The sequence below is a fragment of the Malus domestica genome, chromosome 04, assembly GCF_042453785.1.
Source record: "Malus domestica chromosome 04, GDT2T_hap1".
Taxonomy (NCBI): Eukaryota; Viridiplantae; Streptophyta; class Magnoliopsida; order Rosales; family Rosaceae; genus Malus; species Malus domestica.
In genome coordinates, this window is record NC_091664.1 from 23,368,574 (window position 1) to 23,391,875 (window position 23,302).

General features: G+C 37.5%; 3 protein-coding genes across 9 annotated transcripts; 1 reads left to right on the plus strand and 2 right to left on the minus strand.

Moving 5' to 3' along the window:
* The first annotated feature begins 2,602 nt into the window (after positions 1-2,602).
* LOC103433588 (uncharacterized) lies at positions 2,603-6,296 on the plus strand. Its single transcript, XM_070819969.1, has 5 exons — positions 2,603-3,029; positions 3,730-3,769; positions 3,904-4,064; positions 4,151-4,903; positions 5,647-6,296. The coding sequence occupies exons 1-5, from the start codon at positions 2,826-2,828 to the stop codon at positions 5,980-5,982; spliced, it is 1,494 nt and encodes a 497-aa protein (XP_070676070.1). The 5' UTR covers positions 2,603-2,825; the 3' UTR covers positions 5,983-6,296.
* A 608-nt stretch (positions 6,297-6,904) lies between these two features.
* LOC103433587 (RNA polymerase II C-terminal domain phosphatase-like 2) lies at positions 6,905-14,010 on the minus strand. 6 transcript variants are annotated; one of them, XR_529164.4, is made up of 11 exons: positions 13,531-14,010; positions 12,768-13,238; positions 11,029-12,171; positions 10,854-10,911; positions 9,862-9,995; positions 9,693-9,746; positions 9,125-9,221; positions 8,876-9,024; positions 8,646-8,798; positions 8,157-8,227; positions 6,905-7,692 (listed from the first exon to the last, which is right to left on the minus strand). XR_529164.4 is itself a non-coding variant. In XM_008371851.4 (10 exons), the coding sequence occupies exons 1-10, from the start codon at positions 13,798-13,800 to the stop codon at positions 7,587-7,589; spliced, it is 2,553 nt and encodes an 850-aa protein (XP_008370073.1). In that variant the 5' UTR covers positions 13,801-14,010; the 3' UTR covers positions 6,905-7,586. The 6 variants fall into 6 exon arrangements, 1 of the variants encoding a protein (XP_008370073.1); XR_529165.4 differs by having other exon boundaries at positions 8,646-8,815; XR_011579680.1 differs by having other exon boundaries at positions 7,176-7,692; positions 8,157-8,440.
* A 3,408-nt stretch (positions 14,011-17,418) lies between these two features.
* On the minus strand, positions 17,419-21,337 carry LOC103433585 (cold-responsive protein kinase 1). Of its 2 annotated transcripts, XM_008371849.4 has the most exons (8): positions 20,845-21,320; positions 20,543-20,718; positions 19,622-19,734; positions 19,243-19,453; positions 18,811-19,048; positions 18,344-18,494; positions 17,954-18,142; positions 17,419-17,867 (listed from the first exon to the last, which is right to left on the minus strand). In XM_008371849.4, exons 2-8 carry the CDS (start codon positions 20,616-20,618, stop codon positions 17,691-17,693), a joined length of 1,155 nt encoding a protein of 384 aa, XP_008370071.2. In that variant the 5' UTR covers positions 20,619-20,718; positions 20,845-21,320; the 3' UTR covers positions 17,419-17,690. The 2 variants fall into 2 exon arrangements, with proteins under 2 accessions (XP_008370071.2, XP_070676071.1); XM_070819970.1 differs by having other exon boundaries at positions 20,543-21,337.
* Between the last annotated feature and the right edge of the window lie 1,965 nt (positions 21,338-23,302).

Sequence of the window (23,302 nt, forward strand, 5' to 3'; positions counted from 1 at the left end):
GCCAAGTCAATAGCAACAAAATCCATCTCACAATAAGTACACGCCTAATATTATATGGTAAATTACATAAAATTACCTCAACTATTGGGTCACAATTTCATCCCCCTTCTTTAAAAAATTTCAATGTCATACCTTATCTTCGAATTTGTTGCAATGTCATATCTTCCGTCAGTTGTCTATCAATTCCTCTGTTAAATGCTGACGTGGTTTGAGGCGGGGCTCAATTTCTATTAAAAAATAATAATTTACCCTTAAAAAAAAACAAAAAAAACCAAACACCCATCTTCCCTGACCCCTTCCCTTTCCCTGCAACCCAAATGCAAAACCCATATCCCTTCCCCTTCCCTTTCCCTGCAATCCCCGACCTCTTCCCCACACCCACATCAACATTTCCCCCCCCCCAGACCCACCTCCTATTTCTCTGCCGCCCACCCCTCTCCCCAAAATGGACCGACCCAGATTCGTAATCGAAGCCTCCCATGCCGAATCAATGGCCAAGCAGTCCAACCTCACCGTCTTCCAGCTTTTCCCCTCTTTCGTCAAGTCCGCCCAGGCCCTCACTCGCCCCCCATCTCCAAATTCCACGTAGAAGCCTTCGGGTATGATTCATCAGGTCGGATCTTCCTCGGCATCAACCTCGAGTTCTCGAGTCTCCCCCTCCACTACTCGGTCCACGTCGAGCAGTTCCTCGTCACCAACCTCTCAATCCAATTGAAAGAGGTGGGTCTGGGGGGGAGACGTTGGCGTGGGTAGGGAAGGGGTCGGGGGTTGCAGGGAAGGGGAAGGGGAAGAGGAAGGGATCTGGGTTTTGGATTTGGGTTGCAGGGAAAGGGAAGGGGTCGGGGAAGATGGGTGTTTGGGTTTTTTTTTTTAAAGGGTAAATTATTATTTTTTTATTATTTTATTATTTTATTAATAGAAAGTAGGCCCCGCCTCAAGCCACGTCAACATTTAACAGAGAAATTGACAGAAAATTGTCGGAAGATATGACATTACAACAAATTCAAAGATAAGGTATGACATTTAAATTTTTAAAGAAGGGGTATGAAACTGTGACTGACTTAATAATTTGGGTAATTTTATGTAATTGACCCAATATTACCTGTGACGTTATTTTGTAATTTTCCTTTTGTCGGGTTATTATCCCATTTACTTATAAAAAAAATATTGATCGATGGTAAGTCTTGTATTTGTTAAGTAAAAGTTATCATTTATCCATGTTATTATTCTAACAAGTTACTTTTTATAGATCGAGAGACGTAATCTGAGCTTAGGATCTTTCTCAATATCATAAAAAGAAGTACCACTAAAATAAGAGCTACTTGATGTTTTAACAACCTTCAACATCGAAAGAGAGAATCGAACTTGCTATCAAAGTTAAGCAATATGGATCTAGATTTGCTACTTAGCATAGCTTAGAGGGTGTTGGATAGAGGAATTAGCTTCTCACGACTAATTACATAATACTAGCGCCAACTTGCATTTACCTATATATAAGATAGCAAGTGTAGAGTTTTATCACAAACTGTCTCGGTACAATGCACAATATAATAAAGATCTTCATCAACAGGGCGACAAGACCATTGGCACATTACGGTTTCTTTCAACTATCAAGTAATACCTCCCAATCACTGTCAAATTTTGCAACCAAGGCTTATCATGTCTTTCTATCAACCAGCAAGTAACTGAAAAATCCACAATTTTTGTCATATGAAAGTTGGATTAATGCAATGAGTCGAACGACGTACTAATCTCTCAATGGTAAAATATTCAATCCAACACTTGATAGGCATTAGACATTTTCCTTTTTTGTTACAACAATCAGACAGAGTCGACTGTGATCTACTCTACCTTTGATTCATCAGCCACAAATATTCACAAGGCTCCTCTAAAGAATGCAAACCTAATGACGTGTTTATGAAACCGGAATGGAATAGGAAGAAACTGAATTGCACTTTTTGAAGCATTCATGCGCTTACCAACATTTTAGTAACAAATAAAAAAAGGTGGGATCCACTCAAAATCAAGAATTGAATTCCTAAATCTCTTAGAATTCGATCGCCTTCAAGGAGGTGGTATCCGGATTCCAAAGAGAAGCCTCTTTTAGGAATCCAAATTTTCTACCTGAACTATCCCTGCAACTTCTACCTTTCAGTCGAGTCAGCCGACTCCCTTGAACATTCACCAGCTCAATCTCATCCATCATCGATGGGTTTCAAAGCTGAAGTTTGTGAAGCATAGGTTGTTGTTAGCAAAAATTAGATTTAGAACTTGTTTGGTGCACATCTAGCGAAGACCAGATATAAAACTCGTTCAATGTGCATCCAGCATTCCAAATTCAACCAAAATGTTTAAATTATTAGTAATGATAGATGAGTGAAAGTTACTAGTTACTGGTTCAGCTTAAACCTATTTAGGCACACCAACGTAACGTTTGCCACTTTTTTAGTGCTTACCATTTGACACTAAAACAATTTAAGGGTTGAGATTGTCCGATCTGAAAAAGCAGTCATCACGGAGTATATGATGCTCAAACAGTTAAAAAACAGTTGGTTGGGGTTGCAAAGCAAGATTCGATTCAATTCAACCCAAATTACCGATGACGTGTCCCCAAGCTACACGTGGCAACAGATCCGATCCTTTATCTCCCTACGGGGACCACACCGCTATATATACCACTAGAACTGGAGTGCTCATTAGATAAAAAGTGACAGAGACCCCCACTAGCAAACAATCCAATACTCTCTCTCTCTCTGGAAATCCAGAAAGCAACAAACTTTGAAGGCAACTCGGGAGGGTTGATTCAGTGAGTCAGTGACCGAGTCATGAGGACCCTGTCGAGTCCGAGTTCGAGGGTGGCGGCAGAGAAGAAGTGGGTCGGCGGAGAAAATGTCTTTCTCCACAAGCTTGAACCTTGCTTCCTCAGGCCAAAGAGAAGCAGCGAGAATTTCCGGTTCTTGAATTTGGTGTGTTTTCTGAAACAGAGCAAGCCCATCAGACCAGTCATTTGCCTCTCGTCAAAAACCCAGGTGGAATCTTTTTTTCGATTTTCTGAAAACTTTTCGTAATTGTTATTTCATTTCTTTGTTTTTTGAAATTTTGATGAAATTCCCATTTTTGTTTTCTCTGTTTTAAAAATTTCTAGAATATGATGTTGTTCTTGCTTTTTTGTGATCATTCTTTTCTTTGGGTTGCCAAGAAAGTTTGGAATCGTGCTTTTTTGGGTTGGGAAAGTTTGGAATCTTGCTTTTTTGGGCTGGGGCTAGATTCTTATTTTTTGTTTTTGTTTTTTGTATGTTTATTTATTATGGAGTAGATTATTAATTGGCAGCTTTATGATGCATTGATTATATAATCATTTTATTTTTTTAATTTATTTTTAATCTTGTTCTTGAAGCATTTTGTATCAGAGAATCAATCATGCAGTGTAATCGGATGTACAATATATACATATACATATATATAGGTATCTATGTATATGTATATTATAATGTATATGTGAATATATATGTGTATGTATATATATTATATATACACAAAGCAAAATGATTGTCTAAGATTTATGATCAGTCTAATAATTTGTTTTCATTCTTTGGGAATGTTGCCATAATTTAAAATATTTCTTTGAAGAAATTGTTTCCATATCAGAGAGTGTGAATGGTGATTAAGTAATTAGAGAATACCTTGCACTGAGATAATCAATCTGATTTCTGAGCACTCTCTTTGCAGACAGAATTGGAGGTTGCAGATTCTCAAATGCAGGAAGCATGTAAGTTCTTGCCTTTTCTTTTAAAATAATATATATATATATATATATATATGTGTGTGTGTGTGTGTGTGTGTGTGTATTTATGTATGTATATATGAGCATATTAATCTTACTGACAATGCCATGTTGTGCAGATCATACAAAAACTATCCATGTGAAATTCCAGTTGCAGAAAGAGTGCTCGTTCGGTCAGGAGTTCCTCATTGTGGGGGATGATCCTATGTTCGGTTTGTGGGATCCTGCAAGCGCAATACCGATGAACTGGTCAGATGGGAATGTGTGGACTGTTGAGATGGTGAGTGAAATCTACTAACAAGTGCAATTTTTTTGTTAGGTGAATACCGGATTTGTAGTTTAATGTAAGTCTTTGTGTTTGATTAGGATATACCAGTTGGGAAATCGATTCAGTTCAAGTTCATACTAAAAGAAAGCACAGGGAATATCTCGTGGCAGCCTGGCCCTGATCGGATTTTCCAGACCTGGGAAACTAAGAATGCGATCACTGTTTGTGAAGACTGGGCAGATGCTGAGCTTCAGAAAATAATAGAGGAAGATCATGTTTCAGATGAAGGCGATGGTTCCAATGTTAATGCAGATATGTTGATTGTGGATGAGAACCTGACACAGCCGAATGATGAACTGGCCTTCAATATAACCAATGAACCTACGATCACCAGTAGTAACACTGATCCGGCAGAGAAGCCATTAGTGGAACCATGGAAGGAACAAATTGGTGCCAGAAATGGTTCTCCTTCACAAGAGAATGTGACCCCTAAATGGCCAAATGCATACGTGGAACCATATGAGGAACAATTTGCTGCAAGAGCTGCAGTGCTTAATGAAGAGAGAGTTATTTTTCCGAGTGAGGATTGTGCAGCCATCTCAAGTAAGGAGTTGTTGGTGGCAGACAACATTTTCGGAAATAATGGTGGAGCTGCAACAGTAATGAACCTTTCAAGCACTCAAATCGGGGGAAGTCTAATTAACTACGAAGAAGGTCCTGTTCTGGTACCTGGGCTGACTCCTTCACCAGCTGTTCCAACTGAAGAAGTGAACAAAGAGGGCATCGACAAACAGATGTCTTTTGATGGTTCGGTTGGAGCCTTTGAAGCTAAGGATCGTAATATGCCAGAGGTAACTGCTTGATGAGAGTGACGTATCTTTTATCTTTTTCTGTTTCTTCTTGTACTGCATTTACCTCATCCCTGAAATAACAATCCATTCCTTTTCCGTAAAACTGCAAGTTGTCCAGGGCTATAGGAGAGATTCTTTACTACTAGCTAGTTTTTGGTTTCATCTTGTATGTTGTTGGAATCTATGTTTTCCTTGAAGAGAAGTTCATGATGATGATGTATGGCAAGGCAATTATTTAATTTCATCGAAATTGAGCAATTGTCCATAAATTCTCATGAAGAAAAGTTCATGTTTTTATCTTACAATCATTAACCAACAAAGTAGACCATCTTCGCACAATATCATTGCAGTGTAATTAACGTTGTAAATATAAATCCCGGGCCAAGTATTCTCCTATTGCAAATCGAAACTGCGCTGTCTGATTCAAATTGAAACTATTAACACTCTGGAATATGACACCGAATTCTCTATCAAGCATTTCGTTTATATATTTTGTTTCTGCTGGCAATTCATGAGCATTTCCATATGGTCAACTATTCATATGTAGAGGGACCCTATTCCTAAAAACATATGAAAGAGTTCATATAATCATAATTATGATCAAAGTTAGACTGCCGATGCGTAAGGCGATGTATTGTTGCCGAACAGCAGTATTTGATATAGATGTTCTTCTCCCTTGATTATGCTATTATTGATGTTCTCCTTTCTGTTATCTTTTCATGCCCTCAAACAAATGGTTTCAGCTAGAAGTGAAGCAAGAACAGTACAGTGACCTACCTCAAGAAGTAACAAATGTAATGATCAACGCTAATGGGGGGAATTTTGACGATGAAATCAAGCAAACGCCTCACCCTGCAAATAAGGAAGAACAGTTCCACTCAGAGCCAGTCAATGATAAGGTCTTGTGCAGTGACCAACCTCAAGTGGAAACAGCTGCCGCAATCAATGATAACGAAGAGAATTCTGCTAAAAAGGAGGAACAGTCCGACTCAGAGCCAATCAACGAGGTCTTTCAGAATGATGTGCAATGGGGTCGTAAGATGCTGCAGAACCTTCTGTCTAACTTCAGATTGCTATAGCATGCACATTGCCGATAACCTGGGAAGAAATTTAGGGAATTCATTTGAGCCCGTAACTCTCCTGCTTTGTTGCTGATGTTTTCTGGTAGCCTACAAAGAGTAGAGAGAGGCAATCTTATAAGCAAACTGTTATATGTGCATATGATATGAACATAGTTGCTGAGAGAGTATTGCCACTTTCCTGTGCTGTAAGAGTACTCAGGTTTTTGTTTCTTTTAGTTTGTCATGTAAATATTTGTACCGGATACAAAGTTCTGTAAAGCTTCCTCACAATGCTGATTTTGGTAAGGATTTGGTACCTTCTTAGATTCGAATATCATGAATGGCAGATTCAATACCACATTAAGTTGTCCATTGTGTGATTTAACCGAACTTTCCCCTCCATTAGTGTAAAAATATCGACGTACTCCAAAAAAAAAAAAAAAAAAACCTCTTTTTCCAACCATCAATATTCCTAAACTGTTAGTGAATCAATTTAAATAATTTCCAAAAATTTAAAATTAGAACTGAAAATAAAAAAACCACCCCAACCAACTACTCACTCAACTCCAACACCACCCAACACCTTCTGCTTATGACGGCCTTGACGTATCATTTTTCCCGTGTGGACTTTCTACGTAGGATTGTAAAGGGTGAGTTTTCTGAAATGGATGGCTGAGCTCTTTTCTTTTCTTCTTATTTTTTATTTTAATTTTTCAGTTGACAACTTCTTCCAATTTGAAGAAAGCCATGTGTTCTCTTTGCGTTTTTAATTTTTCTTTTTCTTTTTCTTTTTCACCATATCCTAACATATTTTTGGGGCAAATGACTCCCACTTTTCTTTTCTTTTTCTTCACCCCTCGTTCATTTCTAACACCTGGATTGGATAAATCAACAGAAAATCGAATAATAGAAGTGAAACATATGGGGTGTGCGAAAATCATTTCCAGACTCAAAAATAAGGTCGATATTTAATTTACTTCTCCAGCGATCAGGGACAGAGCTAGAGCTTCTTACATACTCGGAATCTGTTTGTATCTAACATACAGCCCGATTACAAAGATAAAAAGATTTTAAAAGGAAGCAAACACAATGCCATTATTTATCGACTTTGACGGGATAACAAATTTGTTACACGTCTAGGGAACAAGATGGGTCTCAAATTTCAGTTTCCATGCTCAAAATCTTATGATCAACCACATTTACGTAAAATATTTGGAGGAAGAAAATGTGTGTTGTATTCGAATATGGCAATCCCCAACCTCAAGATTCACGACGATGTATGCAAGCAAGAAAAGATGGAGCAAGATGAAAAGAAATATAGCCCACCTTTCCACCAACAAAACTTACACATACGCCTCAAGAAATATAGCCCTGGCAATATTGAAACCAGCATTCCGAAAGGGGAAAAGATATTCTGAATGTACAAGATGCCAGAGTCGTGCGCCTCAAAACGCCAATCTTTTCAATTTTACTTGTTCCCTTGTTTTCCAAATCTTCAAGCTAGTGCTAAAATTGGGAGGCTGGGAAGAGATGGAGGCACTGAACCTCTTCGAGACCTCCGTTTCGTTTGTGAGGAGAGGAAGAATGTGCTAGCAGGAGCCTTGATTGAAACGACTTCGGTCTCAAAGTTTGTCTGTAACCCCATTCTTCTGTTGCCGTGAAAATGATAAACTTCGTGAACCATGCAGTATTTCTTCCTTGGATCGTTTTGCAACAGACTCTATCAATCTGCAAAAGGACGGTGGTAATGAAAAATTTTGGGGTACAAGGATTTGTGAAATAAGAGCAATGAACTCATAGATCGTTTTATTATTCAACAAAGTTCCATGAGAATATCGGGGCCTTTTATTCTAGATCCCAGGCAGTGTCTGACCATCATCTTGTCCTATTCATCAATCTTACAGATACACAATTTGCGTATAGGCTAGAAGTTTGCTTTGTTTGCCTTCTAGCTTACAGCAGCGGCAAGCGGGGAAAAAAAACAACCTCATTGAATGCTTCATAATGGACCATGAAGACATCCAATAAACAAGCAGAAAGAAGCAGCCAAAAATCAACATTAACCATAACTTGGCCGTACTCTGTCCAGCCAAGAACCCTTGAGGATTCCAGAATTAGCCCAGAAAATAACAAAGGAACTCAGTTTCGGACATGTCTCGACTCAAACAGGGTGAAAAGAAGCGTAATGTTACCTTGGGGAACTGGCACGCTTTAGAACTTGCTGACTCACCGTAAAAGTACTCCCCGGTTCAACTTCAACAGCCTGTATATTTCGCATTGAAAACACAGGAATTTAATCAGGAAATTCAACATAGTCAAAAAGTTTACACGCTAGATTGAGGTCTCCTGTTTTCTATTCCTCCAGAAAAGGAAGAAACTTTGGGTTCAGAAGCTTCCCTTTCACAGGAGGAAAAAGGAGATGGTTTCCACAATGCACAAGTTAGATCCGGCACAAACATTGGGAAGAAAAATGAATCTGTGAGAAGTTTAAAACGAGTCTATGTGAAGTTTAACATTCAACTAGAAGTGATAATGGTGATGAGGATGTCTAAAAACCTATCGATTGAGGTACGGAATAATTGTTCATTCAAACCAAAAAGAGAAAAGAACATAGCTAAATCACGCACATTGGAATACTTGGATAACGGGTAGAAATGAGGGACTGACAACCAAGCCCATACCTTTCAAAACAGGAATTGATGGAGCCAATAAGGCAGCAGTAGCAGACATTGAAGCCAGCTCAATCCGCTTTCAGTGTTTTAGCCATCACATCTTTGTCAGATGCAAAATTCAAAATGGGAGTGGTTCTCCTTTCAGTGTCTTGCCCACATACCCTTTATCCAAGCATCACCTATGTTTTTAAACATTGAAAATCAAATCAACTAATGAAAGCATCATCAATTATCCCCACCTCAGAAGTGCTTTCTGTAGGCAATCCATCCCTTAGTAGCTCAGCTGATCCTGGACCAACCATGTCCAATAGAAATCCGTTTTCGTTTCCTTTATCTAAATCTCTGTCCACGACACCAGTATGAGGTGCAAGATATGCAGCATATTTATCTGCCATCCCACACACGAAATATATTCAGCACATGCGAACAAATACATCTCAAAATATTGCAAGGAAAAAAGAAACTTGTGGTTTTAAGAATAACATTACCAGCCAAGCTGTGAAGGGCATTCTCAGCAGCCTGTTGTTGAGCATCCTTCCTCGTCCTACCCGTTCCAAAACCTATCTTCTCTCCAGTGAAAAGAACCTTTAAAACAAAGTTAACAATTAGCACATTAGAGTCCAAAACTGATAAAAGATCGCTCCTCAAATCAAAATTAAAACATAAATACAAAATGTATAAACAAACAAATTGAGAAGGAAGCAAAGTCTTGAATTTTTCTCCAAGTTTTCTCTTTTCGTTCTACCAAACTAAAAAACATTTTTTTTATGACTCCGTATTATTGATTTGACATTTTTTTTCTGACTCTGTATTATTGATTTGTTCTGCTTAAGAAAGAAATATGACAAATCAGGGTCAGCTTATGTTAGGAAACACCACACCCTAAGACAACATTTTAGTTTTACAATATCTATTGTTTATATAACTAAATCATTTCACAACAACTTCATGCATTTAACGCATGTAAATAATAAGTACAACAGCCGTGATGTAAATAAGTGGTAAAAACTACCAAAGTACAAAGGGAAAAAAAGTATAGAAGGAAAGTTCACTGACCTCAACAGAAAACTGCAAATCGTTGCTGGTGCTTAAAACAGACCTGAACTCAATCTGAGCAACGGGCAACATCATGATAAACTCCGTTAGGAAAAATAAGAAGAGAGAAGAGAGAGATAGGACGGAATGGGGCACTGCGTTGGGGAGATAAAACTAAAGCTATTTGTACCTTTGAACTGCACCTCCGTCCAATTTCCTGCAGCACTCCAATAGATAAAGGGGATGGCAGCAGGGTCACTTTACCAGATTCTATTTGAGATTCTCTATTCAAAGAAGATGCTTGATTCTGGGATACACCAGCCTCTGCACGAAAAAACTAGGTTATAAAACGATAGGTATCACTCATAAAAAGAACCATATACTATTAATCCTAAAGGAAGATTATAACTTAAAACCAAACAAAGGCGAATGATAATCCTATTCCCATCCTCCAAGTTGTGAGGTTGGATAACAGGCTAAAATTAAAACGAAAGGAGAGAAAGATAAAGATGAGAGGAAGGCTCATTAGGCACAAAGCATAAAATTTTCAGTCTCAAAACCGACACAACAATAATCTATACTAAAATGGAAGGACAGTAGCCTCGGACTCTCGATTTCTTCTTAATATCTCAAAAACATTCCTCATATAAACTTCAAAATTAAAAAGTATAATGATGATTAGGCAGCAAGCATTTCAGAAAAGAAAACCTTTCAAACCGCTTGAGAGAACAAGGACACATCAAAAGGAAACTTAACAATCTATATCTAAGATTTTCCAAGGTCCAAGGAACATCAACGTCTCGCATCTATGTTTAAAATTTGTAAATATATGGATTAATGCATTGACCACTCAAATCCAACACATCATTCAATGGATCTTACAAATCCATATGATGCTTTCCATTTGTTTGACAATCTCTTCTCAGGTTACTTAACTTGTGCATGAAAAAGAGGACATAAGAAGACTCATTTGCACAGAGTGTACCATGATACTTTGACTGCAAGCTATAGTGTTATTCTATAATATCATCAAGGTGACATGACCCAAAATACAATACAAAGCTCAGCAACCTACTATTCAAAAGATGATGGCTAGGAAGTGAAAGATACATTCTAATGAAATCATCCAATTCATTCCAGTTCGACATGTAGGTTTCTATACCAGGCGATAAAGTAAATTACCTGAAGGCTGACTTGGAAAAGGAAGATTCTGTTTTTGCAAATCACGCCCAGAAGATACCTGCAAATAGAGAAAATTTTAATCACTGAGACATTTCTGGAATTCTTATAGTAACACCTTAATTCAAATTGTCAAAACAAGTGACTCCGAAAGAAATTTAACAAATTCTGGACATACCTCTTCCCTCTTCAAATCGGATTTGTGTGAGAGCAAACCAGTGGGTGTAGAACCTGGTGTGGCAGGACCGAAAGGATTCTGGTAAACTGACTTTTCAGGTTTTGAAACACCAGGCTGTTGAACAAGCTCAGAAGTGTGATTACTCGAATGTCCTCTGTTGTTGTCATCATCAACCAACCATCCTCCTTGTGCATTTATTGAGGATGCTGGCAGTTGTCCAGGCACTTTAGATAAAAGAGGGGGCTCAGCAGAGCTTTGACTCCTTATATCTAGACCAGGATTTGTACCAAGGAGTCCTCTCCTCATCTCATGGTCACGATCAGAAAAGCTATCACGTCTAACAGGAAGTCCAAGCAGACCAGGTTTCTGAGAAGGTATGACCGGCCTCAAAGATGTCGTACCAGCAGCATTGGGAAGAATTGCAGCCAGTGCTTGAGAGTTGTCAGATCTTGACTCAGCATGATTTTTCACAGAATGAACCACCGACTCCACACCACCCTTATCATCAGATAGGTTTAATCTTCGTTCCACTTCGACACCATTCATTCCTTCACTAATGGGAGCATTAGCATTTCCATTTGGTGCAAAACCAGCATCCTCGGACATCAAGTAATTGCTCACATCAGGAGCAGGAGGCAAATTTACCACCTCATCTTCATAAAAAACTCCAGAAATTCTTCGCAACAAAATTTCATCAAACTCTTTGAAAAAACAACCTCTGACATTGCATGCAACATTTCTTGCTACACAGAGGACTGGAACTGCACTAGCTGTCTCTGCTTGAGGAGCATAATATGGGCTGAAAGCTGGAACAACATGGACTCGAGGTTGATCCTTATCTTCCCAGACATTGGAACGGTCATCAATAACCATTGCCATCTTTGGATGGCACACTCCTTGTTGGAAGACATTCAGTAAAGATTTCTTGGAGCCTGATTTAACACAAACAACACGGTCCAGAAGTTGCTTTGAGCCTATTAAGTGTGACCCTGGGTCAAGAAGCCTCCACATTTCTAAGGCATAATCTCTTTCAGCCATAGTACAGACGTAAACTTCAAACCTCTTGCGTCCTTTTGCAGTTAAATAACTTCTCAAATCTTCCCATGCAGGTCGTAACCGCACAAGCACACTGGTATCACGAATCTGCATTAAACAACAATATTGTATTGTAGTCTTTTGCACACTTGCATGAGAATATGTAGCTATATTTGCAGCTACTATGACGAGATTGACTTATCAGTTATCACTCATTCTACTTTTTTGTAAGATGACAGTTGTTTTACTAAATAACTTCTAAAAGCTCCCTGACTAATCAAACTGCCACATGAATTTTGGATAACTCAAGGGAACATATCGCACAGATGGGTGAATGTATCAATGGATCTAAAAGTTAACAAACATATGTTGATCAAAAAAGCACTGCAATGTTTGGAAAACCTACCGAGGTTTAGCCAAATGAAAAAAAAAATCTAAATTTCTGCAAACAACATTAGGCTACACTCCTAGCATGCAGCTAAATTATCTCTGCCTAAAGAACACACTACGTAGTTTTCATAAATTTTACATTAGGATGGTGTTGTTCTCAAGTCCTAGTAATGAATGATATTACAACATATTGTCTCAATGCACTCATTCATTATCTTCAATAACAGCATTTAGGGTATTGAATTCCTATAAAACAAAAGGGAAACAAACAAATAAAACATACAGAAAAAAAAAAAACATGACTAGAGGATCACCTCGGGATTGATGCGAGTGAGCACAATGTTCTTCTCTGGCAATCTAATGATAGGCCGAATCATTTTTTCATGGTTATCAGACAGTGGAGGAACCTCCTCCAGTTGAACTTTATACAACTTTCCATTATCCATCACACAATCGTTATCTATATATTGCTTCAACAGCCACCTCTCGTCCATGTACCGCTTCATTTCAGCAGACATTCCAGCTATTCGCACCCCATCACTCTCCCGTCCAATCCAACTTCGTAAAGCCTCGATCCTATCCTCAAAAGACTTCATGGTGTTGGCAACAATCAACGTCTCATCGAGATCAAACACAATTGAGAGAACCCTCAGATTCAGCATTCCTAGAGAAGCACTGTACAGACCAACAGGAACCGCATAGCACCAAAAGCACGGAAATTTCTTCTGCTTACTCGGCATGGCTACCAAGTGAATCTCCTCATCCCCTACCAACACAATCGCCGTCTGCTTAAGACAATGAATCACCTTATTAGTACACTCCGCCTAATTAACTCGAAAAAAAAAACAAAAAAAAACAAAATCTGGATCACATTCTTGATTTAACCACGATACTAACTGAGCTAACTTTACTAGGTCAGTTAACTAACCGTTATCCAATCAAATTACCTCCAAAAACTTCAGATTAAAATTTATGTGCTGCCGGTACATTTTCTTGGGAGCCAAACAGAAAGCTCAATCTAAACAATCTATATAAACAAATGCAAACATCGAAAAATGGAAGCAATTGAGTGGGAACCTTGAACTCGTAGAAGCAAGAGGCGTGGAGATTGATCAAATGCGGCTGTTCGACAGGGGAGGCCGATTCGAGTTTGCAGCGAACAGAAAACGAGGAAATCGTCTGGAGAATTGAGAGCGGAGGACACCTCTCGCTTTGCTGCGAAATCCGGTGGATTCGAATCTCATTGTTCGGGAACCGGAAATTCCCGTCCGTCACCGGAATAGCGTCCAGCTCTCCCAAACGCAGCTCGCCATGGTAGACTACGGACTTGAACCCTAAACGGCTCATTAATTTAGATCAAATTTGAGAGGGAAAGCGCGAAGAATTTGAGGTCAAATCGTAAATGTTGAAAAGATCAGGGGGGTTTCTGTGAAAAATTGGGAAGTAATTCTCCAGTTTTGCTATCCGCTCCTCCTTTCTCTCTCACTCCTCTCAGACCTCTTCGCTCTCTCTCTCTCTCTCTCTCTCTCTCTCTCTCTCTGCCTTCGGTTTCAAACAATGAGACTCGCCGGGTATTTATATGCCCAAGGGGGCAGTTATGTGTCCGAAATTACCATTATATCCATTCAGCCCGGAAGTCCGTTGATTTCGGATGGCCGCCTCTGGACCGTTTGATCAAAGGTAGGATTTTGGACTTTTGCGCACCTTTAGTTTGTTTTTTTTTTCTTTAATAAGGAGAGACAATTGACACAATTATCTATCATTTTTTAGAGCCGGAAGACTCACAAATGTATTTCAGCATTTTCTTAACCAGAGTCAAGTAGACTCACTAGTTTGGGTCTTGAACCCGAAATCTCCTTGTCCTTTTATATTTTAAGAGCCGAAATTCGCGCCCTTACAATTAGATCACTGTTGTGGTTTGCGAATCTTTTAGTTCAAGATGCATAAAGTTATAAGGTATTATATTTTAATTATTTTTGGGTTTAATTCTTTTTTATATTTTATTTTTAATCCATGGGAATAATTTAATCTTTATCAGCTAATCAACGGAAACCAGGCTGAATTTTGTTGTTAATTAACCGTGGTTTAAAAATTTAATCTTAGTAATGTTGGACTATTTGTAATTTTATATGAGGTCCATTGGGCTTTATTTAAATGGGCCACTAAAAATTGCTTGCAGTAACTTGGCCCTCAAAATCCAATTAGAAAACCCAAATAGCATCTGACAACTCAATTTATTGAATGGAAAAAACCAAAAAACCAATTATGCAACAGAATGTTCAAAAGCTTTTATTTCATAAATAAGAAGTTGTTAGCTTAGTTGGGCTAGTTTGGTATTGTTGTATTTTTTGAAAAAAAAAAACTGTTTCTGTTGTACGATGAGAATAAACAGTTGTAAAATAAAGTTGTTGAGTGCTTGGTAAACTTTTTTTTTGTAAAAGTGCTTTTAACCAAAAAAAATGTCCAAGTGTTTGATAAACTTTTATATAAATTATTGTGAATATGTAAAATGACTAAAAATAATATGGAATTTAATGTGATATTAATAATTGTGACAAAGAATAATGCAGGGGCAATCACTGTAATTTTGTAATATATGTGGAGATATATTTGTCATTTGATAATTCCATTAAATGAGCACTGATTACTATGCTTTGAAAAAAAAAAACACTTTTTTTCAGAAGCATGATAAAACCTGCCCTGATTTTTTATGATTTTCTACTGTCACTTACAACAATTTTTTAAAAAGTACTCTTTTTTTTTATTTTACCAAACACATTTTATGTTCCAAATCTGTTAATAAGCTTCTTTTTTAAAAAGCACCACAATCCAAAACCAACCCTTAACTAAAAACACCTCTTATATTTGAGGTTCTAAGTTCGATTTCTCCTCCTTGCTATTATTTGTATTAATTTTTTTTGAGTTTTTATAAATAAAAAAATAGTTCAACCTCTTCAAGCTAGCCCCTGCAATTGAAAATCGTTCAATATATTCCTTGAAAATGGGTGTCTCAAATTAGAGTGGTTCTTCTGTCACAATTCTGTCAAAGATTTTATTATGTGTTGATGTGGCACATAATCAGATTTCATAAGTCTAATTAAATATTACTATGTGAAATTAAAATATTTAAATAAAAAAGATGTATAATTAGGCAACGCACGACACCACACTGATAAGACAAACATGGTTTAGCATAAACCTAAATCTCGAACGAAGGATGTGAGGGTCGAATCACGCATGCGGATTTCGCCCACTTAATTCACTTAATGGCGAACACTAATCAATCTAGAGAAATGTTGAACAAAGAAAAAATGTTCGTGAGAACTGTTGCCACATAAGCCAAAAATGATGTACTTTGTCTTAAGTTACCCGACTGTAAATTGGCTCGAAACAGTTTGAACTTGTACCGATTTCTACTTGTGTTTGGCTCATCGAAGCTCGACTCATGAAAGAACCAAGCCAAGCATAGTTCAGCTTGATTAAAAAATAAGTCAGACTTGAGCGTTAGTATGTTTGCCTTGTAAAACTTGTGAACAACTCGAAATTTTTCATGAGACAGGTCAAGGTAAGCTTGAGCTTGGCTTGGTCATTCAAGCTCGACAACTCTTGAGAAGTACGTATCTAGAGTCCCAAGTCTAACTCAATTAACAAAGGGGTGTGATTTCCGTACACCCCATTTTACTTCTCACATATTTTTTAATTTCAACCGTCGGATCAGATGAATTGAAGAAGATTAACGAACAAAAATTATCAAGGGGTGTGTGAGAAGTAAAATGGAATGTGTGGATAGCACACTCCTTAACAAAACAAAGAATAGCCATTTAATATTACGATCTGGCTACGGTCTAATGATATTCTTCTTCACTTGAAATGAGAAATCTTAGGTTCAAATTTATAGAATTGTGAGTTCAAAACTAATTTATTCCACCCGCTTACCGTAAATATATTGTTGTAATAAGAAAACCTAGAAATGATACTTTGATGGGGGTTCTTCCTCGTGGAACCAAGTACAAATAGGACTTCATGGTTGTCGCTCAAAGAAGCCCAAACCATACAAGAAGATAAGTAAAAATCAGCAACCGCTTGCATACTATAAGCTTTGTTACTCATTTTATACTAACAAATAAAAGGAAAAATGTGAAGCAGCCAGAGGCGGATCCACATAGGGACCAGGGAGGTTCCAGGACCTCTCGACGATCCTAAAATGCTGCTATAATTTTTTCGGGGGACCCCTCGACGAGAACACAAGGTCTATGCTGCAGGTTGCAATAGAGAAGAAGACAGCGGGGTTGCGGGGGAGAAGAAAGAAAACAGGGTTTTTTAAAAAGTTGGTCCAAAACGTAGTGTTTTGGCCTTTTTTTTGTTGTTGTTAAAAGCTAATGAGACAAATGGTGCCGTTTGTCAATTGTCCATGATTCCATACGTCTAGCCCCACATGGGCCATCTTTCCAGAGAGTCCCTTTCCTTTTCCCGTTCCGTTCCTCTGCTTTTCCCCCCTAATCCCCATCTTTCTTATATTCACCCAAAACCCTAAATTTCTAATCCCACCCAATCCCGTATTATAATTATTAATTACATTACTTCAATATCATACCTCCACTTGTTTCAATTCTCCAAGCCACCACTATTTGGTTCAAAATTCAATTAAGTTTTTTGGTATTCTAATCTAATCTCAATTAAATTATATTAGATATTGGTGGAGATTTTTAGTCTATTATTGATATGATTGTTGATATGTTTTATGTTTGTATACTCATTTTATAATTGAAATTTAGATGGAATTTTTGTTTATTGGTTGATTGGTATTTGTTTTGTGTTTTTGGTTAAATGTGTAGTTTAGAAATAAGAAATATGGAACGATTTTTCAAGCCAAAGCCAATAGCACCATTGACTTGTTCGGATAGTTCGAGCAGACAAAATGAGTGTGACATTGATTTTAATAATCTTGAGAGAGACCGGGAAAAAGAATTTGAATGAAGGACTATCCTTCTAATATTCAAGATGAGATCCGAAAAGCATATTTGCAAATGGGACCTTGTAGGCCTACAAAGTATGACTTCCCATACACTTTGAATGAAATGTATTATATTTAACTTTTCAATGTTATTTTTATTTATAAATTTTTTTGACCTCTATTATTGGGACCCCCCGAGTTTAAAATCCTGGATCCGCCACTGCAAGCAGCCGGGAACTTTAGCAACGTTCCAGCAAACAGTTGAACGATACCGTGCAAATGATCATCTCGGAAGTATTTGTGTTTCAGGATCGTCAAAGATCAACGAGCTGGTGGAAGTTATATCAGGGTTTGCTGTTGATTTCTTGCGTGACTGAGATGATGACGATGTCTCCTCCAATGAACTGGTACCGCCAAATTTTCCAGGTGCATGCATCCTCGGCCTTGGTTTTGTTAGTGCCTTCTCATGTTTCAATCGGAAGAGGACGTTTATTAACGATTGAAATGCATAACATCATCATTCAGCACCTGGGAAATCATAAGTACCTTCTCGTTTAGGTGGACCTCTTTGGAAAGCATTTCCACAACTTGCGTCATTGTTGGTCTCTGTTGCGCAGTGGCTTGAGTACAAAACAGCGCAACCTTGATGAAGCGCATAACCTCGGCCTCTGGATATGCAGTCAATTCTGGATCAACAAGTTCCAGGAGCCTTTCTTCTTCTCTTAGTTTCCATACCTGAAAAAGCATTTATACGATTGTCAAGGTACTCGGAATATACCTCTTGTAAGTATGTTTTACATTAAGATGAATGCACGCAGAACATCCTGTTAACGACCATTGCATCAAAACATGAAAAGGGTTTCTATGATTCATTGCCTAAGAATTTTGTACTTTGTCTGAGCACAATGTAAAAATTTATACATAACAGAAGCATACCCATTCGACGAGAACCAGCAGTTGCTCCCCAAAGGCTACCTTACTACTACTTCTGCCACTAATTATCTCAAGCAAGAGCACCCCAAAGCTGTACACATCTGCTTTCTTCGTAAGTTGTCCCAAAAGCGCATATTCTGGGGCGAGATATCCCCTGCAGAAGCAGAACATTATTGTTGTTAGTGCACAAAACATTAGTAGGAACATCTATATTATATCAGTTGCTAATGGCTATTGGTTCCTACTCTCCTACGCAGTATGCACTACAAGATTATTGACTAAATTTCTGGCAGATTAAGAGCAACTATGTACTTCGTAAACCCTGATACTGAATTGAACTTGAAGTTAGTACTCGATCATATTGGTTATTCATTTTAAGGAGGAAACCTCCAACACACCACATTCAAAAACTAATTTCTGAACTACATAGCTGGGTTGCAGTTAAATTAAATGTTATAAGAAATTCTTACTCCGTTCCAGCTACTCTAGTACTAAGATGAGTGACATTATCAGGAAAAAGTTTTGCCAGCCCAAAATCTCCAATTTTAGGACGAAAATTTGCATCAAGAAGTATATTGCTAGCCTTGATATCTCTGTGGACAATTTGCTGTTCAGCTTCCTCGTGAAGGAATGCAAGACCGGTAGCTGTACCAAGGCAAATCGAAACTCTCGTTGGCCAATCTAGAAAAACATATTTACTTCTCGAACCTGGAAAGATAGTTGTTGCATATTAGCATATACAGAATGTTTGACAGATTAGAATAAAAGGGAAAAACGATGAGATAAACGGCTCAACTAAGCGGGTTAAAAATCATGTCAATCCCCCCGCGGGTGGGTGAAAAATTAACTTTAGAAAATGAAATCTGAGGTAAAACATAGAACTTAAATATTCCAATAATTACCAAGCAAAGATCTAGAAAGACTGTTGTTCTCCAGATATTCATATACCAATATCCGATGGTTGTCCTCCACACAGCAACCAAGGAGCTCAACAAGGTTTGGATGTCGTATACGCGATATCACATTAATCTCTGTCAAAAATTCATTTGCTCCTTGTCTAGATTCTGCGGAAAGACATTTGATCGCAACTTGGGCATCATCTCTTAGAACTCCCTGATGTGATAAATGATATTAAAGTATCAGAAATAAAGAAACCGTATAGTAGTCAATCTTGAACCTTTAGACCTAGGATTAACAAACTTTCATTTTTAAGTGCTTCAATGCTGGCCATCATGAAGAAATTTAGACCTACTACACAAATAAAAGCTTCATTGACCTCACCCTATAGACAACTCCATAACCTCCTCCACCTATCCTGCTCGATGGATGAAAGTTCCTAGTAGCTGATCTCAGAGAATTATACGAGAAAAGCCTTACGTTGTTGTTGATAATCCCTAATTTCCATACATACAGACATAAAAACCCTTGTGAGATCAATTTATCCAGTTCAGAAATAATATAAGAAAACTTCTAATAGCATGTATGTATCCGACAGCATAATCTAAGCCTAAAATGGCAAACACATTTTTCGGTCTTTCTTTTCCGCTTCATATGTGTGATTTCTAAATTCATTAGTTGAACAGATGGTCAAAGAGGTGGAAGTAGAAATAAATAAATAACAGGGTCTTGGAGAAATTAAAGACATAAGACATATACGAATCTGCATAATTTTACTCTTCTAGCTTGCTATGAAAATTCAATTTATCAGGGAAAGAAAATGGAAATTGGACACAACCATTTACCATGGTGGTGATATACAAACACGACACTACCATTCGTCATGGTGATGAAATGCAGACACAACACAACCAATTAATTTACGCTACAGCAGCAATAGGAATCATTGTACTCGGGGAGCTTGCGTTCTGCTAGATTTGAGAACTCTCATTTCTTACATACAACACAATAGATGTTTCACAAGCTCAGAACCTGAGCTACATTGCGGCCGTTGCCCACAAAAATTTTAACCCTTGTACACCCACTGAAAAGGTACAAAGGTGCAAACTAAAGCTCTAACAGAACCCTTTTGCATCCACTCGAAAAAAACCTGGACTTTGGTTCTGAAATTCAATAATCGAAACGATAATTATGCTACAAGCAACTTACAGAAGGGAAACACACACAAATGGAAAGTATTGACTATTTTACTGCTTTTACCATATAAAGAGTTCATTTGCTAATTAATTACTAACAAATCCTTACCTTGCTCCTGGAAGGAAGACGAGGAAGCTCTTTCTTCTTTACGCCATTTCAGCACAGAGAAGCAACCACAAACCATTGCAGCACACAATTTAGTTGCCCTAAAACCCTAACACCATATCTCCATAAACCCTAATCTGAAAATCACAGAATCAAGCTCCAAAATCCAGCACAACCCACTAAGCAAAAACACAACGAACCAAAATTAAAGTCAAGAACTTTTTGTTCTACAAAATGAAAATTGAAAAAGCAAAAGCTGGGAACTTTGAAATAAAGCAGATCACTGCGGAATCTGGAACCCTAACCAGAATTGGGAACCTCTGGAATTCTTCTTCTGCAACAGGAAAAAGCCAGAAAAGCGCCTTTGCTTTTCTGGGCCAGTTGGGTTTTTAAGCAAAAACAAAAACCCAAATGGCATAGAAACAGGGAAGGCAGATGAAAGGTGGGAAATTAATAGTGGAGGATTAAATTGAAAACCCATGTTACCCATGAACAAAGGTATTAGAAATAAGAAGTGGGAAACCTGATAAATTTTGAAGGGTCAAAAGTCTGCTATTTACAGAAACCAGTGAACGGCTTCTGATGGTGACATTGTTTTTCTTTGGTTTAATTTCTTACCCAAGTTGCAAGAGAAGGGAAAGATTAATCAAAATTAAGGTTGGGGTTTTGGGAGTGATCCAAGTAAGTCAAAGTTGAAGATTTGGGCGTTTATCCTCCGTAATTCTTTAGGCCTTTTCTGGTGCTGGTAGGTAATCGGTCACACACGAACTGCTGTAGTTTCAAACTCACCTACACCAAGTTTTGTATAAAAGAAATTTTTTTAGTTGTTTCTTTCTTTATACGCGGAAACCATTTTCCTCTCTTGACCCCCCACAATAGTTTTTTTAGAAAAATTAATGAAAATTATTTGAAAATTTTGAGTTTTAACGATAATGACAGAATAAAGGATAAAATGAATAGTATCAGAATTGACATTTTAGTGTAAAAATATGATTTTTCTTTAAAACGAACAGTACCGAAAGTTCTGTTGTTAAAATTTCCTAGTTTTTTTAGTGTACCCAACGACCATCACGTAATATTAATTTTCAACGCATGACAAATGTTTCGAGTACACATAATTTCTCATATCCCACGTCAATAAGCAACCTAAAATTAGCATACACCAGATAGGACAGTTGGCAAAACTGAAGTTACAAAAAAAAAGGGTCATTTTGGAGTTGATTGAGAATCGAACTTAAGTTAACAAGTGGACGTTGTCAACCCACCTCTTTATTCTTAATCTGTTTATATTAAAAGTACACACGCAAAATTAACATTTCTTAATTTATATTAAAAGTAGACGCAAAATTGACATTCTCTAATGTAAATATGATTTCATAGTATGAGTTTTCTTTTCTTTGCTGGACTATGATTGAACACACAACACATCCATTTTCTTTGTTTGTAAAAGTTTAGGAGGAGATTGGTTACTCTCACCATTAACGTCAGGATATACCCACAATCTCGAGCAAGAATAATTTATGTGTGGCACCTAACTATCGGTTGTCACCTGTATGGATTTATATAAGAATTTACAGATCGCACACCAATAAAAACTACTATCAGTGAAACTCGAACTTTGATACGATCGATGACACACAAAACAAGAACCTTACCAATCATTTGTTACTATTAGACAAATTTCTCCTTTGATTTTCTTCTTATTCTTTGCCATAACGCCCGTTCGGGACAAGTTGGAAGAGGAATTCCCAATTCTTACATGGATGAGACCGTTGAGCCAACCCTCGTTAGAATTGAATTAGTCAAATCGAACCAACCACAGTCCACACCTTTCATTTCCCCTATGCATCACACTTTTGACAAAACCCAAAGGTTTTTTTATTTTTTCCTTCTTTTTTTTTGTCGTCGTCAAACGATAGATTTTTAACTCGGTTAACAACATCAAGTGTTATAATAACAATCATCAAAATTCGATTTAACCGTTGCACGAGCCGTAGGGCCGGTTACTACGATCAGGATTTTACTTCTTTTCTTTTCAATGTACACCAACTTTTAGTCGGTTATGATTAATAAATTACACAACGCATACATCTTTAATTTAAAGACTAATTACCTGACCAGTCCTTGGAAAGGGATTAGTTGAACTAACACATTTCGCACATCTGTTGTATAAGAAGGCCCACATCTCAAAGTCTTTAACGATGGAGATTAACTGCTTAAAAACCATAACTTTTTAACGTGTATCCTATGAAAGTAATTATGTTTTTGAGTCCCCACATTACATGTTCTAGATACATGATGCACGGGTGAGCAATTCTTTTTTATTAATTCAAGCATTTTTCTAAGAAGACTCCTTCAAAGTAAGACTCTCAATGAATTATCTGTCATTTCACAATTTAATATCAATTCCTATACCAATATTATAAAAATATTGTGCTTTGACAGAAAACGTACAAAAAATCTCACGTCTGAAAGAATTTCATTTGCATTTCTCCTTTTCAAAATATCTGTAAATAGGTTGGGTATTCTTTCCAGGACTAGTGGAGTCTGCACTTCTGAAGCAAAAAGAAAAGATTGAAGTTTGAACGTTTTCTTCCTTTTTGCTAATTCTTACTTTATTACTGAGTGGGTTCGGTGAGGAAGCACTAGTGGAAGAACACGCAGAAAATGTTGTATATAATATATATGCAAAGGGATCTCCATTTGTTTTAAAAAATGGGGATTAAGTGTGTGTGAAACTCACTTCACATCGAACTTTAACGA

Coding starts and splice junctions, on each gene's coding strand:
- LOC103433587 (XM_008371851.4), bottom strand. CDS start 13,800: ATGAGCCGTTTAGGGTTCAAGTCCGTAGTCTACCATGGCGAGCTGCGT. Junction 13,239..13,530: donor CTTGCTTCTACGAGTTCAAG/GTTCCCACTCAA, acceptor TGTCTTAAGCAG/ACGGCGATTGTGTTGGTAGG. Junction 7,693..8,156: donor AAGCGTGCCAGTTCCCCAAG/GTAACATTACGC, acceptor GTCCTTTTGCAG/ATTGATAGAGTCTGTTGCAA.
- LOC103433588 (XM_070819969.1), top strand. CDS start 2,826: ATGAGGACCCTGTCGAGTCCGAGTTCGAGGGTGGCGGCAGAGAAGAAG. Junction 3,030..3,729: donor GCCTCTCGTCAAAAACCCAG/GTGGAATCTTTT, acceptor CTCTCTTTGCAG/ACAGAATTGGAGGTTGCAGA. Junction 3,770..3,903: donor TTCTCAAATGCAGGAAGCAT/GTAAGTTCTTGC, acceptor CATGTTGTGCAG/ATCATACAAAAACTATCCAT.
- LOC103433585 (XM_070819970.1), bottom strand. CDS start 20,618: ATGGTTTGTGGTTGCTTCTCTGTGCTGAAATGGCGTAAAGAAGAAAGA. Junction 19,735..20,542: donor GTCTTCCTTCCAGGAGCAAG/GTAAGGATTTGT, acceptor TATGGAAATTAG/GGATTATCAACAACAACGTA. Junction 18,495..18,810: donor ACTAGAGTAGCTGGAACGGA/GTAAGAATTTCT, acceptor CTGCTTCTGCAG/GGGATATCTCGCCCCAGAAT.